The sequence below is a fragment of the Australozyma saopauloensis genome, chromosome 2, assembly GCF_035610405.1.
Source record: "Australozyma saopauloensis chromosome 2, complete sequence".
NCBI lineage: Eukaryota > Fungi > Ascomycota > Pichiomycetes > Serinales > Metschnikowiaceae > Australozyma > Australozyma saopauloensis.
In genome coordinates, this window is record NC_086132.1 from 1210412 (window position 1) to 1231999 (window position 21588).

General features: G+C 47.1%; 9 protein-coding genes across 9 annotated transcripts; 5 read left to right on the plus strand and 4 right to left on the minus strand.

Annotated features, from left to right (window-relative positions):
- Window positions 1-43: 43 nt before the first annotated feature.
- PUMCH_001747 (uncharacterized protein) lies at window positions 44-1183 on the plus strand (the record flags this gene model as incomplete). Its single annotated transcript, XM_063020786.1, has 1 exon — window positions 44-1183. The coding sequence occupies one exon, from the start codon at window positions 44-46 to the stop codon at window positions 1181-1183; it is 1140 nt and encodes a 379-aa protein (XP_062876856.1).
- Window positions 1184-1274: 91 nt separating this feature from the next.
- On the minus strand, window positions 1275-3194 carry PUMCH_001748 (uncharacterized protein; the record flags this gene model as incomplete). The annotated part of the gene is made up of 1 exon (XM_063020787.1): window positions 1275-3194. One exon carries the CDS (start codon window positions 3192-3194, stop codon window positions 1275-1277), a length of 1920 nt encoding a protein of 639 aa, XP_062876857.1.
- A 1056-nt stretch (window positions 3195-4250) lies between these two features.
- Window positions 4251-7529, minus strand: PUMCH_001749 (uncharacterized protein; the record flags this gene model as incomplete). Its single annotated transcript, XM_063020788.1, has 1 exon — window positions 4251-7529. The coding sequence occupies one exon, from the start codon at window positions 7527-7529 to the stop codon at window positions 4251-4253; it is 3279 nt and encodes a 1092-aa protein (XP_062876858.1).
- Window positions 7530-8247: 718 nt separating this feature from the next.
- On the plus strand, window positions 8248-9360 carry PUMCH_001750 (uncharacterized protein; the record flags this gene model as incomplete). The annotated part of the gene is made up of 1 exon (XM_063020789.1): window positions 8248-9360. The coding sequence occupies one exon, from the start codon at window positions 8248-8250 to the stop codon at window positions 9358-9360; it is 1113 nt and encodes a 370-aa protein (XP_062876859.1).
- Window positions 9361-10166: 806 nt separating this feature from the next.
- PUMCH_001751 (uncharacterized protein) lies at window positions 10167-10895 on the plus strand (the record flags this gene model as incomplete). Its single annotated transcript, XM_063020790.1, has 1 exon — window positions 10167-10895. One exon carries the CDS (start codon window positions 10167-10169, stop codon window positions 10893-10895), a length of 729 nt encoding a protein of 242 aa, XP_062876860.1.
- Window positions 10896-13642: 2747 nt separating this feature from the next.
- Window positions 13643-16132, plus strand: PUMCH_001752 (uncharacterized protein; the record flags this gene model as incomplete). Its single annotated transcript, XM_063020791.1, has 1 exon — window positions 13643-16132. The coding sequence occupies one exon, from the start codon at window positions 13643-13645 to the stop codon at window positions 16130-16132; it is 2490 nt and encodes an 829-aa protein (XP_062876861.1).
- Window positions 16133-16345: 213 nt separating this feature from the next.
- On the minus strand, window positions 16346-17770 carry PUMCH_001753 (uncharacterized protein; the record flags this gene model as incomplete). Its single annotated transcript, XM_063020792.1, has 1 exon — window positions 16346-17770. One exon carries the CDS (start codon window positions 17768-17770, stop codon window positions 16346-16348), a length of 1425 nt encoding a protein of 474 aa, XP_062876862.1.
- A 581-nt stretch (window positions 17771-18351) lies between these two features.
- PUMCH_001754 (uncharacterized protein) lies at window positions 18352-20466 on the plus strand (the record flags this gene model as incomplete). Its single annotated transcript, XM_063020793.1, has 1 exon — window positions 18352-20466. The coding sequence occupies one exon, from the start codon at window positions 18352-18354 to the stop codon at window positions 20464-20466; it is 2115 nt and encodes a 704-aa protein (XP_062876863.1).
- Window positions 20467-20516: 50 nt separating this feature from the next.
- On the minus strand, window positions 20517-21206 carry PUMCH_001755 (uncharacterized protein; the record flags this gene model as incomplete). The annotated part of the gene is made up of 1 exon (XM_063020794.1): window positions 20517-21206. The coding sequence occupies one exon, from the start codon at window positions 21204-21206 to the stop codon at window positions 20517-20519; it is 690 nt and encodes a 229-aa protein (XP_062876864.1).
- Window positions 21207-21588: the final 382 nt, after the last annotated feature.

Sequence of the window (21588 nt, forward strand, 5' to 3'; positions counted from 1 at the left end):
CTCAACTTACACCCCCAACTACCCAATTGCTCCCCTAGACCCAATGTCCCGACGCTCCGGCCGTTCCAAAGGTCTGGGCTCAGAACCAGAATCCAAGACCGCCAAAACAGAACCCTCCTCCGAGACCGACGAACAAGATGAAGTCACCAGATGTGTCTGTGGAAATGACGAGTTGGCCTCGGTCAACCCGTCGCTTCTGCGGTTTCTCCTGCACGAATATCACATCAAAGTCGATACGGGGCTTTTTATTCAATGTGAGAAGTGTCTGGTCTGGCAACATGGATACTGTGTAGGTTTGTTCACGAACGACGATGTCCCCGATAAGTACTACTGTGAAGAGTGTATGCCCGAGTACCATCTCAAGGTGACCAGCAATACCGATGCCGGAGAGAGAACGCTATATTTGCCTGTTAACGAGGCCAGAAAAGCGCTCCTTCGCGAAATGGACCACAAGTCGGCGTCCGATAATGCAGACAAGATAGACACAAAAGACGCTAAGCCTTCGCGACTGCGGAGCCGGCGCAGTCCCACAGGGAACGCTGAAGCCCCGGGCGATGGATCCGTATCCTCTGTTTCGCGTAGACAAAGCCGCAAGGACCGCCGCCACGGTGACGAGGCATTCGAGGAAGACCTCCAGAGAGCACTTCGTGAAAGTGCGAAGGCTGCCTCGGGAGGCAAGCGGCTGGGAGATTCCGAGCAGGTCTCTGAAGAAAAGAGGTTCCACTCCGAGGATCTGGGTGTGGACGTTGACGAATCAAACATAGAAGAGGACACCGAGCCAAAAGCTCCGAAGCGCGAACCCAAACCTCGCGCAAAGGCCAGGCCCCGTCCAAAATCCAGAAATGGCAAAGCTACTGGACTGGCCGCGTCAGGATCTGCATCGAATGGAAATGCCAACATCTCCAAAGAGGAGCTTCTAAATCAGCCCTCCAAGCCTCGCTTCGTAAATGACAAGTCAAGTATATACGAGTTGCGAAAGCGCACAGGAGCGATATTAGAGTGGCTTGGAAGGACACAAATGGAGCTAGAACAGGAGAAAGACCTTAAAACAGCACAATTCAAAGAAGCACGCATTGAAGGAATGCCTTGGGTGTCTCCGTTCGACGAGAATTTGAAACTCATGGAGAGTCTTACGGAGAAAATATTGCTCTGGGAACAAAAATTTGGCAAATATGCCCCATAGTTATTTCTGTCGTCAAAGACCCGAGCCTACCACCCAGCATTTTCACTTCATTGCAATGTATTAATCTAAATATCTAATTGAACTCGACATTTTACAATATATCCCTAAGCTGTGCCTTTCTGTCTGGCGCTGGAGCCGAGGTCTCATTCGAACTGTTAGCAAGATCAGTCATTTTATCAAGCCATTGCGTGCTGTTCAATATACGATCGCTTCCAATGACAATGTTGATGCTAGGATTTGCAATTGAGATTTCGTGAGCAAGGCGTGCCTCCTCGTAAGTGACTCCGCCCTTGAAATACACGATGATGTCTTGCACAGATTGTACAGCACCAGCAATATCTCCTCCCAAAACGTCTGGTACCATAGTTGCAAGTTTCGAAGCTCGCGAGAGTTCCTGACTATGTGTATCATGGGGATTAATCAACTCGTAGAGTATGGATTCGAGTTTTGGAACGTATTGCATGTAAATATTATCATTTTTTGGTGTGTTTCTGGAATTATTGTTTGAATTGAACAACTGCTGGATCTTGATACGGTTTTGGCTAAACAACTGACCAAAGTTGTTGTTGTCATTTGTATGATCACTATGAGAGCTGTTTTGAAGCGATTGCTTGAACAAACGACCAAACTGCTTAAGCAAGTTCAACTGCATTGCAGTAGGAGGTGGATTCGTCGTGAATGGATCTTGTAATTTGCTGACAAAGGCGTTGAAGTCTGTAGTATTTTGTGGATGTTTGCTAGCGTAGAGCAACAACAACTTGATCTTAGTCTCACAAGTTATCGTTGAATCTGCAATGAGGTCCATCAATTTTGTTTTGACAGCTTGATGATTTTCTAGATTGCATACAATAGTTTGCTGGAGCTCACCCACAGCCCAAAGGTTTTGAGACAGAATTTGCTTGTCGATCTCACTGATGATATTGAGATGTTTCAAGATATTGTTTGAGAGTTTTTTGAACTCGGGAAATCTTGTAAGGATACGCTTCAATTCGGAGAGATCCTGAGTTTTTAGGTTTTGAATCGAGGACTGTTTTGTTTGCTTTTTGTAGTCATCAACATATCGCTGGAACTTTTCGGTGAGGTCACCGTAATTAAGATACATGGATTCCAGGTAGAATACATCCTGTGTTTCAGAGAGCGTCAATTGTTCATCTGTTTCAGGCAATTTGACAATATTACGGTCGATCCCTATGAGTTCGTGAATCATAGACTGATACGTCCAGGGAGTGACGAGAGGCGAGATAGGATCCAGTTTTCTATCGAGAATTAAAAGGATAGGTGCATTTGAAGTGGATCTGTTCAAATCATCGAATAAATTGTTGTTGGAGTTTGAATTGATACCATACAATACCTCTGATGCCAATCTCTTCAGGTCCACAGATGTGGAGTCGTACTTGATGACAGGGCACTTCTTCAATGACAACAACAAACTCATTATGTGCGACGACTCTTCAACGGCTGCATTGGAGAGTTTGCCGCTGTTCTTTTCTGTTGAATTGGATAAGCTATACAAGTTGTCGTTCACTACAGAGTATTCTTGGAAGATCTCAACGACCTGGTTGATCACTTCGTATTCATCAGCGCCAGCAATCTTTTCAAGCTCGTTTTTGGAAACCGTATTACTGAAAAACAATTGGTAATGGCCGTAATGAGGCGAGTTCAATTCCTCACAAAGAAACGCAATTGACTCGCGACAAGGGCGGATATAGACAACACAATTCAAATGCTTCATGTTCGATAACTTCTTGAAACTCCCAAGCATCTCGACCAAAATCACGTCTTGCTGGAGGAGTTGCGATTGGGTATAACTCATGGAGATAATTGGCATGGTGTATTGGTCAACAAGCAACACTTTGCCCTTTGTGGGCGCCGAGAGCGCGGTGTTGTTTTTGACAACAAAGAGCTTATCGAAATACTGCAGTGTCACCTGGTTTAGGCTCAATGGGTTGTTTTGGACCATGCTTGAAAGAACTGTAAGAGGTTGTACTGTACTGAGAGATAAGTACCCCATAGATTGAGTGGAGGCTTACTAGCTGGGAAAAATTTAGAAAATAGAGAAGCCATTTTGAAGATAGATTGCGAACCTAAAAATATCACCTTTTAATGGACTTCTTGCTTTTTTTTATTTATGGCAGCTAAAGTAGTTACTACTCTAGTGCTTTCGATTGATGGACGTATTGGCCATCTGCTCATATGTCAAAAAAAACTTTTCAGGGTAAACCTTATCATCAGTGTAAACTTTGCAAATGTTTGAATGAACTCCGCGAATAGAAAGCTGCCCCGTCAATCGCTAGGACCGTTATTGTTCGAGTCGTACAATGTAGTTGGTTTCTGTGGCCCGAGTTTCGCAAACAAAGACTTGTATTGACCTATTTTTTTCATACCAATGTCCAAAGAGGGAGATGAATATCACAGATAGGAGAAATACGTCGCAAACCCATTGTTGACTAGAACCATTGGTCAAACCAACATCATGCTGCGTGACCGCTTCGGCAAAAGAAAAGAGCAAATACCGTTTTTGAGAGAGTTTTTCATGATTCTGTTTTCGAGACTCCTAAATTGAATTTGGCTGGTCTCTTATATGCATTTAATGGCATCTTTTTAGCGATGTGTTTCATCAGGTACCAGTTCGACATGCAGGTCTAACTCTGAAGCATTTGCAGCCAGTACTACACCGGAATTTTCGGATCCCATTCTCATTGTAGTCGAATCACTGTTATATTGTTCTTTTCGGGCGAGAGCGATCTGGGAATAACCAGTTTGTTAACGATGATCAACTAGAGTGCAGAAAATCAAGTCTGCAGTCGGAGGTCAATCTGTGAACTGAGCGCAATAAATTTAGTAGGGAACATCTAATCTGACTTGAAAAACTGACGAACCAGAAATCTATGAAAGGAGTGAAACAAATCGTGATGTTAATGTAATCCACTTCAAAAATGTAAACCGTCCCCGCCGCTCTATTTGACTTCAGCTCATTTCTACTGCATCCAATAGATCACCTGTAGTCGCATTTGCTTCAAATTACAAAGGATACCATATAAATTCAACTTGATTCACGTCTATACTTCTATAAATGCGCTTCTTCCCGTGGAATATGGAACTTCTCGAGTTCGGTGACCGCAGTAGGTCTTCCACCCAAAGTATGTTCCTGTTTGAATTGAACATCCAGTGTGTAGAGTCTTCCCTTATGGTATACTGCAGGAGTTGGCAACTTGGATCTTTCCAGGACCTGTTTGATGAACTGCTGTTCAAAAGAGTTAGGATCTTGAACGGCTCCCGAATCTTTCAATTTCTGCAGGATCTCCTTGGCAATGGTTTCCAAATTGTGCTCCTTTTGCTCGATAATTTTATCCAAGACATCGGAGTTCAAGTCATAATCATTCTCGTAGATGTAGTTGTGGATGGCTGTAGATAAGTTTTTGCTCTCGCTAAATTCAGGGTCTTTCTGTGATTTCAAACAAACGGCCACTGTAGCAGACTTGGACTTAGTATCAAGAGCAATGTATTCAGTGAAGAAGGTCAAAAACTCTTCCTTTGTGATTGTCTCGAGTATGTCAACATCGTTTTGTTTCTGCTCGAAGTCATAGTACCCATCGTTGATATGGTTCCAATAAGCGGAACACTCGTCATGCAAGTTTTTCAATTTAGTGAGCTTCTTCATCTTGAGCGCTTGCTTGAATTTCGCAAATGCTTCCTCCGAAAGTGCCTCACCAAGATGTTTTGTTCTGAACTTCTCCAAGAATTTCTCAATTCGGAACTCAAGGTATTCGCAAGGCCTCTCTGATTGAATCAAAATGCGAAGACCAAAGTACGATCTGTTCAGTCTGTATCCAGAGAACACGACGTACCCCAATTGTTCTTTTGTTCTCAACTGATTGAAGCACGGCTCATGGAGAATGACACACAATAAATCAGTCAAGACACGCAACTTATTGTTCTCATTCTTGAGCTGGCCAATCTGCACGAAGTACTCAATACACGAATTAACGTTGTTAGGGTCAGGTAAGTCAAGCTCATATCTTGCTTGTTCGCCAATTTCAAATTTGTGACTCTGGAACTTGACAATATTATTGACCTCTTCCTTCAGGTCAGCAATTGCATCAAGAGGTGCGCAAATATCTTTGATGAGTTTATCTACTTGCGCCGCAGTGGAGTACTCGAAGTTTCCATGAATCAAACTCTGCACGAAAACACCTTTGGACCAAAGGGTTGACTTGGCAAACTCAGAGATTTCATCAAATGTGAGGCTCTCGATTGCTTGTTGTTTCTCGATGTCAGTGTATGTCTTCTCATTAACAAGCTGCAAAAAATGACCACCAATCTGGGAGTACGGAGTGTCAAAGCCAGCATTGACTAGCTCCTTGGCAACTTTGTACTTTATTGGCTCAAAACGGTCCTTCAGAGGTTCGAAGTTGATCAATTTGCTAAGTACCTCCTTAAGAAGCACAGGTAGCTTGTCATTGTAGCCGCCAAATTTCATGGAGAATGCATCTCTGTATTGGAACATACTCGAAGACAAACCGACAATACTGGCGTAGTACTTTAAGTCAGACAATTCATCATCAAAGAGTTCGCACAACAATGTACCCATAACTGCTGTTTTGACTGAGTCACCTAGTGGTGGAGCATGTATAGTAAGATTGATGTAGCCCTTAGGCACACGGAATGTGTCGTCTTTTTTAAACCATGTCTCGAATTTGCTATTATCAGTGATGAGATATGGATGGCGGAGAGGCGTTGATGACTTCTCTCCATGTACAGTGAAGTCCTCGGGAATAAATGTGTTTGGAACAGGTAAGTGCAATCCCTCATTGCTGGAGACTTGCTTCAATTTTTCCATGAGACTCGATGGGATGTCATCGAAGGAGTACTCTGTTCCGTACCATTTCTCTTTTTCAGTAAGCCCGTCAAGACTTTGAGAAGAAAGAGTCATGCGGAAATTGGATGGTACGAGATAGCTGCCATATTTTGTGATTTCGGCTGGGTCGAAATCTTGGAGAATGGTATAATCTAATAAGTTTTCAGGAGGAATGTGGTAATCCTCTGTGAATTTGTACAAGCTATTACTGATTTTCGACACAGTTGAAGAAGTGCCAGCTTTTTGACGGAAGCGAAAGTCAATTTTAGACATGTCACTGATCTCTTTCCAGAGCCAATGCTGAGGATCGGTTCCTTTTGCCATTTTCAAGTATTCGAAGAGGTGAACAACAATGGCCTCCCAGTTTGAAAGACCCTCAGGTGTCAATTCGAGCTCAACCATGAAAAGCGAGCAACCCTGACAGACCTTCATGTTACCGGCGGAGAGTTCGTTCACCCAATTCAAACTCTTGAGATAGTATAGGAGCGAGCCCTTACTTTCGTGGCCCAAAAGATGAGAGAAATACTGTGCTGGTTTGGACTTCCAGTGCTCTTCCATATCACTAGGCAACAAAAAGGACATTTCCAATTTGTTGGCCACCATGATGGGCTTTGCCTTTGTGAGTTTCCCCATTTGTTCAGGACCATAGATAAGCTGACCGTCGTACGATGGGCGCGGAAGAGAATTGTCTGGAACGTCAGAAAACTTGGTAATGGCCCATTCGGTAAGGTCGTCAAGAGACTCTTTGCCGAGAATGACCAAGCTCATGATGTTGGCCGAGTATTGTTCCTTGTAAAACTGGAGCAAAACGTCTCTCACGTTGACGCCACGGCTGACCGGCTCGTCGTTCAAGGTGGTAAAATTACCAGTGGAGAAGCCATTGTACGGATGTTCAGGGTTACTGGTCAGTTTATCGAGCTGGTACATGCGCCAAAGATCGTTCTGCAAATTCTTCTTGTTCTCGGAGTCTACGGCGCGGATCTCTCTATCCTTACAACTAGTGCTGAATAACGGGCTGATGAAGAACTGCGCAAAGCGGTCCAATGCACCCTCCAAGTGGTCCGAACCAACCTCGAAATAATAATTGGTGTGCTCTGCAGCTGTGTATGCATTGGAATGGCCCGAGTGTTTGGAGAGATAGCTCGAATACTCGTTCTCTTCCGGATACTTGGCCGTACCCATAAAGAGAAGATGCTCGCAGAAATGCGCCAATCCAGGCACCCCGTACTTTTTATCTGCAAAGGAGCCGACGTGAACATCTAGCGCAGCGCCCGAACGGTCTGCGGCGGGGTCATGGATGGCCAATACATGTAGATTATTGTTGAGCTTCAAGAAACGGTAGCTGCGCTCGTCCAAGATCGGTTTTTGGATGGCGCTGCCGTCGGCAAGGATGGTGTAGGAGTTTTTCATGGAATGCAAGCGGTGGGGAGGTTTGACGAGGCGGATGTACCAGGGAATTTTAGCCAAAAGAGAGGGGGCTCTGGGCATGAAATGTGGTGGTTATCGTTGAATCGTGGGGGTGCGATCCGCGGTCTGGAGTGTGAAAAGTGGACGGATGGTTTGGGGGAATTTGGGGGAAATTGGGGGAAATTTTGATATTGGGGGAAATGTGGGAAGTTGCGATTATATATGTGATTTTCTTTGAATTGCTTTTTTCAGTTGTGGGATTCTTGTGGAAGAGTATGCGGCAGCTGTGGTTCAAGCCGGAAGGGTACTTATCTCCAGTACAGACTATCCATCAAAAGACCAACTAACAAGAAAATGGCACTGAGTTTAGAAATAATGTTTTGAGAGATACTAGGTTGATGATGCAAAATGATTACAAAATTGAATATGGAATGTTTTCACTACAACAAATAGTAGAGCTCTTTGGCTGGAAATACCAGTCAAGGCATAGCGAACTTTTCGCAGCCATACACTTTTTAGGACACTCACATACATATGCACAACACACAACACACAACACGAAGCCTTCACAATAGTATAAGATGAAATTTACTGAAACCGACAAAAGCGCCCAAATTACTTCTCAATCCAAAAACTAAAAATGCAAATTACTAACACCCTCGCACACAAAGACGGACCCGCTACTATTCCAATTCTACACCTGCACACTCCCCAATGAAAAGTCTCAACACTACTCTCACACCAAACAACACATTCTCCTCCACATCTCCTTCGATACCCATACACGCACAGTGGAAGAATGTCCTTCGTTAGCTCCACATCGCTGCTTTCAGCACAGACCAGCGCGGCCACCGGCCAGGAATTGGTCAATGACATAACCCTCAACAATGGCCCCGAAGATACCATCACAGACTTGTCCTTTTCGCCCCAGCAGGACCTTTTGGCGGTCGCCTCCTGGGACAAGAAGGTTCGCATCTACGACATTGACCCCAACACCGGAAACAACCAGGGCCGTGCCCTCTTCGAGCATGATGGACCGGTGTTCAGCGCGAGATGGCTGACTGACGGAACGAGGGTGTGTAGTGGAGGCGCCGATAACAAGGTAAAGCTCTTTGATTTGGCCTCGCAGCAGGCGCAACAGATCGGTGTGCACGATGCGCCAGTGAGGGCTGTTCGTTCTGTTCAGTGCGGACCCACCAACACCGAAGTGGTTGTCTCTGGCTCTTGGGATAAGACATTGAAATACTGGGACATGAGACTGCCGCAGCCCATCTCGGTGATCCAGCTTCCGGAGAAGGTATATTGCATGGACTCGTCCCAGAAGCTTTTGGTGGTGGGTTGTGCTGAGAGACACATCTCCATCATTGACTTGACCAATCCACAGCAGATCTACAAATCGGCCATGTCGCCATTGAAGTACCAGACCCGTTGTGTGTCCTGCTATCCTGCGGGAGACGGGTTTGCGATCGGTTCCATCGAGGCCAGATGTGCCATCCAATACATTGACGATGCAGAGCAGCAGAAGAAGGGGTTCTCGTTCCGTTGTCACCGGAAAACAAGCAACGGCATCAATGCCACACGCACCACGACCGCTGCCAACTCCGAGTTCCTCATCTATCCCCTCAATTGCATCTCTTTCCATCCGATTCATGGAACCTTCTCTACGGCTGGCTCCGACGGAACATTCTGCTTCTGGGACAAGGACGCCAGACAACGGTTGAAGAACTTCCCCAACGTCGGCGCGCCCATCACTGCCACTGCATTCAACCGCAATGGAACAATATTTGCCTATGCTAGGGGCTACGACTGGTCTCTTGGATACCAGGGAAACAGACAAGACATTCCTACCGATGTCAAATTGCATGCACTGAAGGATGACGAGATCAAACAAAAGAAGGTCACAAAGCGTTAGTTGTAGAACTTTGGAGACCGGAAACGTCAACATGCATAAGGGATCACAAAAATAACAGAGAGACAATATTTTTTTTTGTGCATATGGCTATTTTAAAAATTGGAACCCCATCCGTAAATGGAATCTTTCCGATATTCAGATAATTGGAGAAGTATTCATCAATGGAAGCTTTCCAGTTGGGGCTTGCGGGCCAAAGACGCAACGAAACGATTCAAACAACGAATAGTGGGCGAAAAATGTCCGAGCCGCAACACGCCCCAGCGCACCATGTAATCACCAAGTACATAAAAATCCACAAGTGTACCAAACTACACCATTCTACCCAAACCACCACTAAGATTCGGAGTCTTCTCATAAATTAGGGTCCTGCAACCAGCGCCCTGTCTGCAGGAGCGAAATGGACATAGAAGCGATTACCCTCACCAGACACAATTGTAGCCAGGATGGATATCTGCAAAGCATAGACGACAAAGCAGCCGCCACCACGCCAAACAGAAATACCCAAACGCAAAATTTGAATAAACACAAACACACAAACACCCAAAACCACAAATTTCCCACTTTCTCCCCCGCAACCACCACCACATAACCTCCACCCTCTTATCCGCAACCTCATCAGACGTGCCCCCGTACACCAGCATGCATCTGTCTGTGCACACCGCCAGTGTACCCACTCCCGACGCTTTCATTCGCGGGTAGTTTCTTTTCACACTATCACTTATTACGTCTACCGTTCTTTTTGGAAAGCCCCAGTACCCGCTTCCAAACCACGCTTCACACCGCCGCCTTCCACCAATCGCGTCGCCATGTCTTATCCCAGTCGGCCGCTAGTCTCGGAGCCGTTTGTCGGACAGATCGAAACCATCGACAAAACCTGGATTGAGGTCCAGAATCAGCCATCGACGTATTTTCCCCGTCGAAACAACCGCGCGCTCAACGGGAACGGAAACATCAACGCCCACCAGAGCCCCACCTTGGCGCCCTCGTCCAACTACAACAAGTACTACTACTCTGGCCAGCAGGAATACTATGGGAACTATCGGCCCAACACCAACACCAACGCCAGCGTCAACGCGGCTTCGAACACCATCAACGGGATGGCCAACATGGGCAACATGGGGGGCATTTCGGGAATGCCCGGCATGGGCGTCAACCCTGGCTCTGGTCTCTCTGTTGGCGGTGCTGCCAATGGCATGAACAGTATGGGAGGCAGTAATGGGGGAGTGTCTCCCAATGGCCTTGGAGCCAAGCCACTCAACAAGCCGCCTGCTCTCATGAGCGACCGTCTCGGCAGCGGCAACAGCATGTCGCCGGTGTCCAACGTGGCGCAGATCCCGGAGGTTTTTGGCAAGATGTCGTCGTCTCCAGAGACGTTTTCCACGTTCGACCCGTTCAACGACACGTCGGGCACGCTTTTCCAGCTGCCACTTTTTAATTCCTCCAGCAACATTTTGGGCTCCAACTTCACCTCCACGTCGTCGAACATTTGGGGGAACTCCAACAAGGGTATCTCTGATGCCGCTGTGTGGGGGTAGATTGGACAGACACACTACAAATTTTTTTTCTACAGGGCCCGCGTGAGGGCCATTTGCTCGATCGGATGTAATTTTCGTCGATCCTTTTCGAGCACGCGGAACGGTAATTACTTATTGGATTTAAAGGAGAACACTCATTGGATGCTCTCCAGGTGTTGTATTGGTGGGGATGAATGGTTGCAAATGGGTTTGCATGCAGTGACCATAGTCTCATCCACCACTGCGAGGATGGATGTCATAATTGAAAAAGAAAAAGAAAAAGAAAAAAAAAAGAGCGAATATTCGTTAATAGGGAGTCGCAAGACGTGCTCTCGCGCCTTAGCGTGAGCTGGTTGTTTTTTATTTACAGGTGGACTTCGGGACATAGGACGAAGCTGGCTGAGCCGGCAGTAATATTGTCGTCTGGTATGTATTGGTAGTATGAAAATGTACTTTTATGTTTGTTTAAACTGAAGCGCCTAGGTTTGTAATGAGTTTGATGAGTTTAAGTGAAATGAGTTGCAGTAAAGAGCATCATTGGTGATGGATGGCTTGTCACGTGCGGTGGTAGAGGTAGATGCAGTGGTAGAGGTATTGTTGATGAATTAGCTGCATGAATCGATTTTACCGCATTTGGCCAAGGATTCGGTTTCGGACAAAATAAAGTCCGTCATGAATGCGTACCTTTTCCCGATTTTGACTTATTGCGAATGGAAGCCTCTTTTCCGATCTTCACCGATTGTTCAAGTGAGCTGTGTTCAGTTGCTACTGCATCCAGCACACCCATGTCGGATATGTCATGTACACCACAAAGCACAGAAAAGCAGTTGTGCCAAAACAGGTTCGCCCGATCGAACATTCGCAGAAGCTTAATTAGCACTCTCTTTCATCGTAAAACTTTGCGACTGGCAAATCCGCAACGACCCGTGGAAAAGAACAATACATCAGCCGCGTGCAAAAAACGTTGCGGCCACAGCGCAAAAAGCCGCGATGCCTGGACTTAACCTTAAACAGGCCTACGTGCAGCAGCTGGTAGGCAAGAAACGGCGGCCACACATAATCTCCGCGAGATGCACCAACGCAAGAAAGCCCCAAACAACGGAAACATCAAGAGCTGTCACAACATCCACAAAGACTCCCGCCACTTCCCCGAATCTCCAATTTTCTGAGCCACTTTTCGTCCCGCAACCCGCCTCCCATCACAGGAATACTCCTCTCCTGATAAAAACCCATCACTAGAACTGGGTCCAATGGGGAAGCTCCATGGCGCCCCCCGCCGGCCCGCTGCAGGCCCAGGGGTCCATGGCACAGATAAAGCGAAGAGATTGCGGAAGGGAAAAATTGTAGATGGAAAAGATTTGAAAAAAAAGTGGGTTTTAGGAAGGCGACAGTCGGGTGGAATTTGTGGGTTCTGGAACTAAACACTTTGACCCGTTCTCGTGCGGTTCGGACTACCTCTGCGCGCTCTCTATCTTCCAGTGGAGCGGCTGCGAACTGCTACATGGAGCTGTATGCACCACGCAATTAAGGAAAGGGTACCAATAGGGAACCAATTTGGCGTATTTTTGGCATGTTTTTGGCAGAAGAAGAACAAGGCTTGACTGGGATAGATTGGACCAAGCAGGGTTTCGGCTGCCAAAATTCGTGTGTCGCCGTATTCCGGCCAGATTCCGCGCAGTGTGGCTGCGGTCTGGTTTCCCCTCGGAGATAGCGCCCAGTAGTCAGATTCCAGCGATGGAAGCCATCTGGGTTCTGGTTCTGGTTCTGGCACATGGTGTCTCATTCCGGCGGCGGTGTCAAAACCCACACCCAGCGCTAAAATAAAAAACGTAGAACAGACAAAACGTAAAACGTAAAAGAATCCGCACGTCGCCCGGCGGCTCCCGCCAGCTGTTTTATTGCCGCAGGCGTTTCGCCCCAGACGCCGCAACCACCGTTCGCTAGACTCTCCAGTGACCCAGGTGTCTCATTATGGGAGCTGCCTCTGCGACAGTGCGCCCGCTGTATACCGGTGGTGACTGTGCCCTAGTTGCACCCAAGGCCACTGAAGCACACTCCAGAAGACCCAAAAACATCCACCAATTTTCCTCCATAAACAAATATCGCCACTAATTGTAAAAATTTACACCACCACACCCATCCCCCCTACAACAGCGAAAAAAATCAACCCAAACAACCACCCCAACTGGGCCCTCTTTCGGAACCTCAGCCGGTCCCTATCTGCACCACCCCTAATGCTGGGCGCTCCGTGGGTGCAAAGGATCACTCCTGCACTGCACCACAGATCCCGTTTGTCGCCAGTGAGAAAACCAACTCCACAGACGGTGCCACACATCCCAGTTCCCACGCCCGTTCCACTGCGTTTTTTTTTTCTGTGCGCATTGCCGCTAGTCCCCTGTTCTTGTTCCGTGCCGAGCCCGCTTTTGCCGTGTCCCGGTCCCTTCTTTCCCTGCTGTTCCCCATCTGAGTTCCGTAGACGGAGACCTTGTCCATTGTGGTTCCATCGGTAGTCGACATCTGTTCCTTTCGCAAGCTCTCCTCTGGTCTTTTGCTTTTGTGTCGGGCATTGTATCTATTAATTTCTATCTCTGTCGTCGCCGAGCCGCTGTTCGCTTTCCGTTGTTGGCCCTATCACACAGTGTCGATACCATCAACAATCACAGAAACTTTGTGCGGACCTTATCCACAAGACACTCCGAAACATTGAAACCCACGCACAGCCATCTGAAGACTTTCTTTGTAGAACCCTCTCCGTGACTGTCTCCCAAATGAGCCATCAAAGCACACCCCACCTAAATAACAAACGTACCCCTGGCCGACTGGCCTCAGACACCCCCGGCCAGATGAACAGCTCCACATTCAGCGAGGCCGCGCGGCCCGTGCTCAACTCGTCGCGTAGCGTGTGCGATACGCTGGCGGCGTCGGCCAAGCAGTTGTTGAACGCCTACATCTACGAGTTCTTGATCAAGAACACGTTGCCGCAAACGGCCAAGTGTTTCGTGTCCGAGGCCGACGTGCCCTCCGTGCCGTACGACCTGAGCCACCTGCTGACCCGGACTTCTCCCCTTCTCGCGGGCGGCGAAAAAGATGTGTCTGGTACACCTCAGACGCCTGCGGTGTCTGTCAACCAGCTTCTGGAGGACCACAATATTCCCAACTTGGCCGTGAGCATGGAGTCGCCCCAGGGCTTTTTGTACGAGTGGTGGCATGTCTTCTGGGACATTTTCCAGGCCTCCAATGGCCGCAGAGCCTCCAACGTGGCTACCCAATACCATCAAATGCAGTCGTTCAAACAGAGACAGCTCGAGCTCCAACAGATGGAAAGCGCTCAAAACATGGCGAATATGGCTTCGTTGATTCTGACCCAACAGCACGTCCAGATCCCAACCCACTTGCAAGGCCCAATGCCCCTTATCGCAAACCCGGGCCCCATTCCAATGCAGCAACAACAACAATTCCAACGTCCTCCACAACAGCAGCCGCTCCAGCAGCAGCCTCAACCTCAACAGCTTTCACAACAGCCGCAACAACAAGGAAGCCAGCCCAACCAGCCTAATCAGCCCAACCAGCCCAGTCAGCAACAGCAGCAACAACAAATGCAGCAGCTCGACTCCAGACAGCGGTACATGATGCAGATGATGATGAAGCAGCAACAAGCTCAACAGGCCCATCAGCAAGCTCAACAGGCGCAACAGGTCCAGCAAACCCAGCAATCGGGCCAGATCCCCCAGGGGTCTCAACTTCAACCTCTGCTGCTGCAGTCCCTCAACCTTCAACAGCATCCAAACCAACAGCTGCAGCCCCAACAACCACAACAGCTGCAACAAATCCAACAATCTCAACAACAATCTCAACAACAATCTCAGCCCATGAACCAATCCCTCAATCAGCAGCAAGGTATGCAGCAACCTCTACATCAATCCCAACAACAACGTCCTATGCTGAATTTCCAGCAACAAAATCAGCCCGGCCTTATGCAACAGGGTTCGGAGCAACAAATGAACACCATGGGTATGAACGGAAACATGCTGCTGCAACCAATGTATATGCAACAACATGATCCGCAAAACAGAATACAACAACAAGCACAATCACAGATGAACAATTTGCGACAGCAAGTAGCTGCCCTGCAGCAACCCATGCAAGGAATGGCGCCAACAGGAGTAATCGTTTCCAATCCTGGTGTCAATGGTAGAGACAGCGAAGGCTCGCCCATTACCAATCCTCGCATGAATGGTGCTCGAAGCAGGATGGTTTCCCTGCAAGGAGTTCAACTACAGTTTCCACAACAAAATATGGAAACTGACAATACACTTTTCGCACAACAGCCAGTTGGCCAGAATTTAGTGCACATGTCCAATAATCCTAATAGTATCCCTAACGGTAACGGCACCATGAACGGAGCCAATGTTAATCTAAACATGGCGCAGATGGGTCAATCAATGCTGCCAGCTAGCAATCTGAACGCACTTCAGGATTACCAAATGCAGCTCATGTTGTTGGAAAAGCAAAATAAAAAACGCTTGGATATTGCCCGCGTGACAGGAGGTACTGACGGAAATGGAATACAAATGAGTATACCTGTCGGACAACCACCGCACATGAAAGCATCTCCTGTACCATCGCCAAGTCTGAACACAAAATCGTCGCCTAATCCTAACTCCCTTGCCAGTACCAAAAAACCAGTCAAGAGAAATCGCAAGTTGAGCGCTTCCTCGAACGCAGCCTCACCCCACACATCTGCTCCCTCAGACGGTCCAAACAACGGATCCAACAGCAGAGCTGCATCTAATGCTCCTAAGAAAGAGTATGTTTCGCCCCTCACTCCAGCAGCAGAGTCTGATTCCAAAAAGAAGCGCAAGAATACTGGAGGTGAGGCTACGACAAAGAAAGCTGCTAAGCCTGCTGTGAAGAAGGAGAAAGCTACACCAAAGTTGAAGAAGGCCGTCGAGAAGGGAGACGCCGAAACTAACGATTCGACAGAGAAAAAGCTGGATTCCTCGGATTCTTCTAAGATGCCTCCTCCTCCTCCTGGCGGATCCTTCTACCAAAATATCGGCAACGAGAAGGTGATGAATGTTGATATTTTGGGCAGCGGTGGCAATCCATCTGAAGGCAACTTTTTCGGAACAGGAGGCAATTCGAGCATCGATGATGTGGACTTCGGATTCAATCTGTTTTTGGATGGCGGAGACGTTGGACTCAATGACGATTTAACTGGCTTCAATTGGGGAAATCCAATTGAAGGCAATGACTAAACATCTGGCAAACTATAATCAAGCTGTTGCTCAAATTCATTCCCAATACACCAATAACGAGCCTATTCTAATATGGAAATGTTTTTGTTTGTACACGTTTTCTCTCTACTCGAGACCCCTTTTATTTACCCTCATACGCATTCTAATTTGTACTATAATAAACCTTTTTATATATGCCCTGGTCTGCCTCTCCTCTCAAATATATATGGATAATCAATCCAGCTTTGGTGCCTTTGGTTTTTGAGCCTGGCTCTCGTTGTCCTGGAACCAAAAAGACGAGTTGTTCCAAGTGGCAACCAAGATAATCGAGAGAATCAGAATCAAGAGCTTAGAACTGTTTTCTGTGGACGGGAATACATTCCAACACCATTCATGTGCTAAGAATATAGCGCTTCCGAAGAAGACATTGAATCCAGCAGCATGAAGCAAGAACGGAAGCAGCCAACAGTACCATGAAAGAAATTGATAATGTAAGGATCTTGCAAATAGGATACCAATCAAATTTGTAACGGAAAATATGAGTAGAATGGTGCGAGGTCCAGTGGTTGGGTTGACGATCTTGTTCTGCTTGGATCTCGTTGCAGCAAAAGGACGAAGGAATGCGTCTTTGAAGAGAGCCGATATGGATTTACCAGTAAGTTTAGGTGAAGCGAATCGCGTCAAAAGAAATATGCACAAGACACTGATGTGGCCAACAAGTAACAGTGTCGAGAACTCCTTTGAAAGGAAGACGTCTTCAGGAACAAAGCGCCAGTTGACCGTCCATTTATACATGAATTGTCTTGAAAAGTCAAACGCATTCTTCAAGTAGTTGTTTCGGAGACGACACGCCTCTTCGTCCCAGAACATTGGAAGAAGGAAGTGCCACCCCACCATGACCTGGACGGCTGGGATAACCAACAAAACGGCAACAAGCTTATGGAGTTGTTCACCGAGAAGAAAGTAGACTATATATGCAAAAGCTGGGAGATACAACAAAGCGTTCATCTTCACACTAAGAGCCATGCTGTAAAGATCGGCGGCGGCAGCGCAAAGCAAGAACATCATGGAGTCAGACAACACACCGGACCAATTTGCAGCCTGTTGGAGCAACATCACCACCGCAATGACACCCGCAGTGGTGAAACAATCGTTGAATAATCTCAACACGTAGATGGAGTATAACCTCTTACTTGCAAGTAAGAGGTAGATAGTCCATGGAGGAGCCGCCGAGGTGGCGTAAACGATTCCTGAGAGGAAAACAGTAAATGTGAACAAGTATCCAAATGCAAATTGTGCAATTTCCAAGTCCTCGCCGCCGCCAGTCAACCAATGCAATCCCTGGTAGATTTGCACATATCCCGCCGGATACACTATGGGACCCGTGTCGCCGCCAATGATGGAGTAGTCTAGAGCACCATCGTTCACCATCTGGATCTGCTGCATGTATGTCGAGAAATCAATCTCTGTGTACTTGACTTTACTGATGATGATCTTACATGCAATTGAAGACAAACACACGGTTATAAGAACGGCAAAGCTGTTGGTGGCGCTGTTGTTTAGAAGGGCGAAGATGCCATTGTATATATCCGTCAAGATGTTTTTGGCTGTGAGTGGAGGGATCTCCTTCTCGGGTTTGTTCTCTTTAACTTCCAGCATGGGTAGTTAATTAGAGACGTGATAGTGAGAATGTATGTTTGGAAGGTAATGGGACATGGGCGGGGGGAGATACTTCGGAAAGCAAGAGTATTAATTTCGTGATATTTCAACTTAACCAATTGAGTATGGTTCTCGGCACATTCTCTTCGTTGTGACGTTCTCTTCACTGCTCTTTTGGTCTGTTGGCCAGATCCACACAACCTAGGTTAGACCACAAACATTGTGACGACAAAACTCTTGAAATTGCGCATCGAAGCGTAATTTGAGCAAAAAAAAAAAAAAAAAAAACACCGCGGTGGAGCTGGGAATTGAAATATAGTCTCAAGTCATATGTCTCAGAGTCACTTCTCGATTCCATGAAGAGTCCAAATCGGTGAAAGCACAGAACGAGAATAGCCTTGTCTCCGTTCAAGATATTAATCCGCAAACAATTTGACTCAATTCGATTCATTTGCGAAAATCCACTCACTTACCCACACGGATTTCCCCCACAAACTTATTCTCATCTCTTCCCATACTTCCTCATCGCACTCATCGCACTCATCGCATCTCCATCATTTCAGATCGATCTAACCTCTCCAATGTCTGACGCCAGAACAAGAAGGAGACTCCACATCGGCAATATCTCGCCGCAGCTCGCGGAGAAAGAGGCCATGTTGACCACTCGTCTACTGAAATTCGGCGACATCGTCAAGCCTTTGGAGCTCCACACAAAGCCAGTCAATGACTTCTTCTTTGCATTTGCTGACATGGACTTGACAGATAAAGAGTTCGAAAAACTCAAGGCTGCATTCCACGGAATCACGTTCATGGGCAGAAAACTCACCATTGCCGTCGCCAAGCCGGCGTTTGAGGTGGCCCTACAGAAGGACCTCCATCGGCCAGAAACAGGAAAGAAAGTTCTAGCGAAGCATGAGGGGATTGCGCGTGCGAGAGAGCTTCGAATTGCCGAGACTGACACCTCTTTTGGCTCGAACTCTCACTCTCGTGGCCCACTTTACAAAACGTCGCTCATTGGCGCCAACAATTCATCCATGGGCTATCGCATTTCGGCCCACACAACCAACAACTTGAGCGGCAACACCAAAAACGATGCGCCCTCGCAATCTCTCGTAGGCATGAAGTCGTATGGAAGCACATTGATACCGAAAGGGCCGTTCAGACAACAATACGCACATCTCTCAGGAGGAGGAGAAGTTGTGAAGGGCCGTCTCCGGAAGACTGTTCGTCCAGCTGCCTACTTTGCAAGAAAGGAACAATCTCTACGGATTTTGGTCAACGGCGAGTTGAAGAGCTATAAGTTTCACAAAACGAAGTTGTGGGGAGTGGAAAAGAACAAGACTGCGAGAGATCTCACATTTGAGTACGAAGACGGAACATGGAAAAGTGGTGATGGACATGCGGTGGAGCGTGTTGAGGTCAAAAGAGCTAGGGTCGAGAGCCTTGGTCCAACCCGATGTGCCATATCCGGTGCTGATGCAGTGAACTACGGAGCTGAAAGCATTGCAACAACTGCGGAAGTTGCCGAGAGCAGTGATACTACTAGTACTGAGCAATCGAAGAACAAAACTGTTCTCGCAAAATTATTCAATACGTTTGACTTTGACAAGAAAGTCGACGTGGAGGAGGCCCTGGAAGACGAAGAGGATGTATCTTATGACTCGAAGGGTAGAAAAACTGTCAAGCGCTTCGATTTCGAGACTCAAGGCACAGCTGTCAATGTTGATAGTGATGAAGAGCCGGTTGGGGAGGCAGGAATGGAATTGGTGGACTCTTACAAAACGTCGCACGAACGTCCTTCCGAATTCACATACTACTCAGAGGATGACGAGGGCAACGACATGGATGTGGACGAATTGGCTCAACATTACACTACAGAATCTATAAAGGCGCAATATGATGGCGAACATCAAGATGCCGAGAGTCCAGAGAAGAACACCAAAGAAAGTGAAGGTGAATCTTCTCTGTCAAACTCACAGTATGAGAGCGCTACCTCAAACGCTCAGGTTGAAGAAGAGGAAAACAAATCTGCAGATAGTGAGCTGGGCGAGGAAGAAGAAGAAAGCAAATCTGAAGATAGTGAGCTGGACGAGGAAGAAGAAGAGAACAAATCTGAAGATAGTGAGCTGGACGAGGAAGAAGAAGAAAACAAATCTGAAGATAGTGAGCTTGATGAGAAAGAAAGTGATAGCGAGGAAGAGGATCTTATTCCTACTTTTGGCCCAGCGCCCACAAGCACAACTGAAAACTTGCGTTCTTTGTTCAGCAAAGACACAGAAGAGAAGGAGGGTTTAGCTATCGAATTGGATGAGGAAGATGTTGATCAAGAAAGATTGGATGAAGAAGAAGAAGAGCGGATCAAATTGCAAACTCAAATCGAGGTCAAGAAAAAGGAGTATCAAAGTGCCTTACAGACCGCTCAACTCAAACAAAAGAAAGACATGGGATTGTTCTGGACACATTTGGACTCACCATTCTTGCAACAGCAAACCCAGCTTTCCAAGCTCGGATCCGTTGACGAGAGGGTAGTTTTGCCGGGAGAGGGAGCAGAGGAAATCGGAAAGTATGACAAGGGCGAAAACAACGATGACTACGAGGCATGGTTTTGGGCCAAGAGATCGGACGCGAACAAATTCTGCAAACAGCGCAAGAAGGATTTGACCCGGAAAACAAATTCAAGAAAAGCGTTTATCTAAACATAACTTACATTAATACACAAGGACTGCGCACACGCACATACGCTAAATTACACTGGGGTAGCATTCCATAAGTCACGTAAGCCCATGATAGAGGTAATTGTTCCTGCAAAGCCAATGTCACCTTCAGAGAAGTGCAAGTAGTTCAAGAGGTTGAGACAGATGAAGATGTCCAAGCCGTCCCAGACCAACTTGCGCTTGGCGTCGAAGATCTTCTTGTGCAAAACGTTTGCGTCGGTCTTTTCGCTGTCGGCCAATTTGGCAGTGTTGATTCTGTAGGTACGGACGGAGTTAAACACACCGGCGACCAAAGCAGTCAACCAGAACCGGGCGGACCACACTGGAACCAGCTTGTACTTCTTGCTGTCTATGAGGCCCATCATCTTGAACCAAGAAATGGAGTCCAAGGTCAAGTATCCGGCCAAGGCCAAGTTCTTGATGACCGTGGTAGTGTTCAAGACACAGTCACCCACCTTATCGTCGTAGGCCTTGGAGGCAGCCTGTAAATGGTTCAATGGCTTCAAGAAACGCAAACCCTTACGGATGAATGTGGCGTGCTGTTTCAAGTCCGCGAACTTCTTCACAAGCTCCAAGGGGAAGCCCTGTCTCTGTAAGTAGTATGATAAGAAGCGAGAAAGATATGCCACCAAACGGAAACATTTCTCACGCTTAGGGGTACTATCTATAAACTTGATGAATTTTGAAAGTGTAGGGTGGTAGATAAGAGTGTCGGCAACCATTTTGAGTTTCTGCAGTGGATTGAGGTGGGAGCGTTATGTGTTTCTTTGATACTATAAACAGAAAAGGAACCCAGTTTAGGAATGGAAAATCACAGACACAGGCGGGATTTCTGATGGGCGAGGATGCTGCGGCGGCAATAAATTAGAGTGCTGGAACTTTCAAGGGAACCTGATCCAAAAATTTCTACCACCAGTCACAAGGGAAATGGGGGAGCTTATATACTGGCCGAAATATGGGGTAAACGGTCCTGTTTGTGGAGGTTCCTGTGAACCGCGGGTCGCGGAATTTCAACACTATTCGGGCAAGTGGAACCAGGGTCCGAGACAGGGAACATGGGAAACAGAAGGGTATGGAAAGAAAATTGAATGTATTTAGGATTGA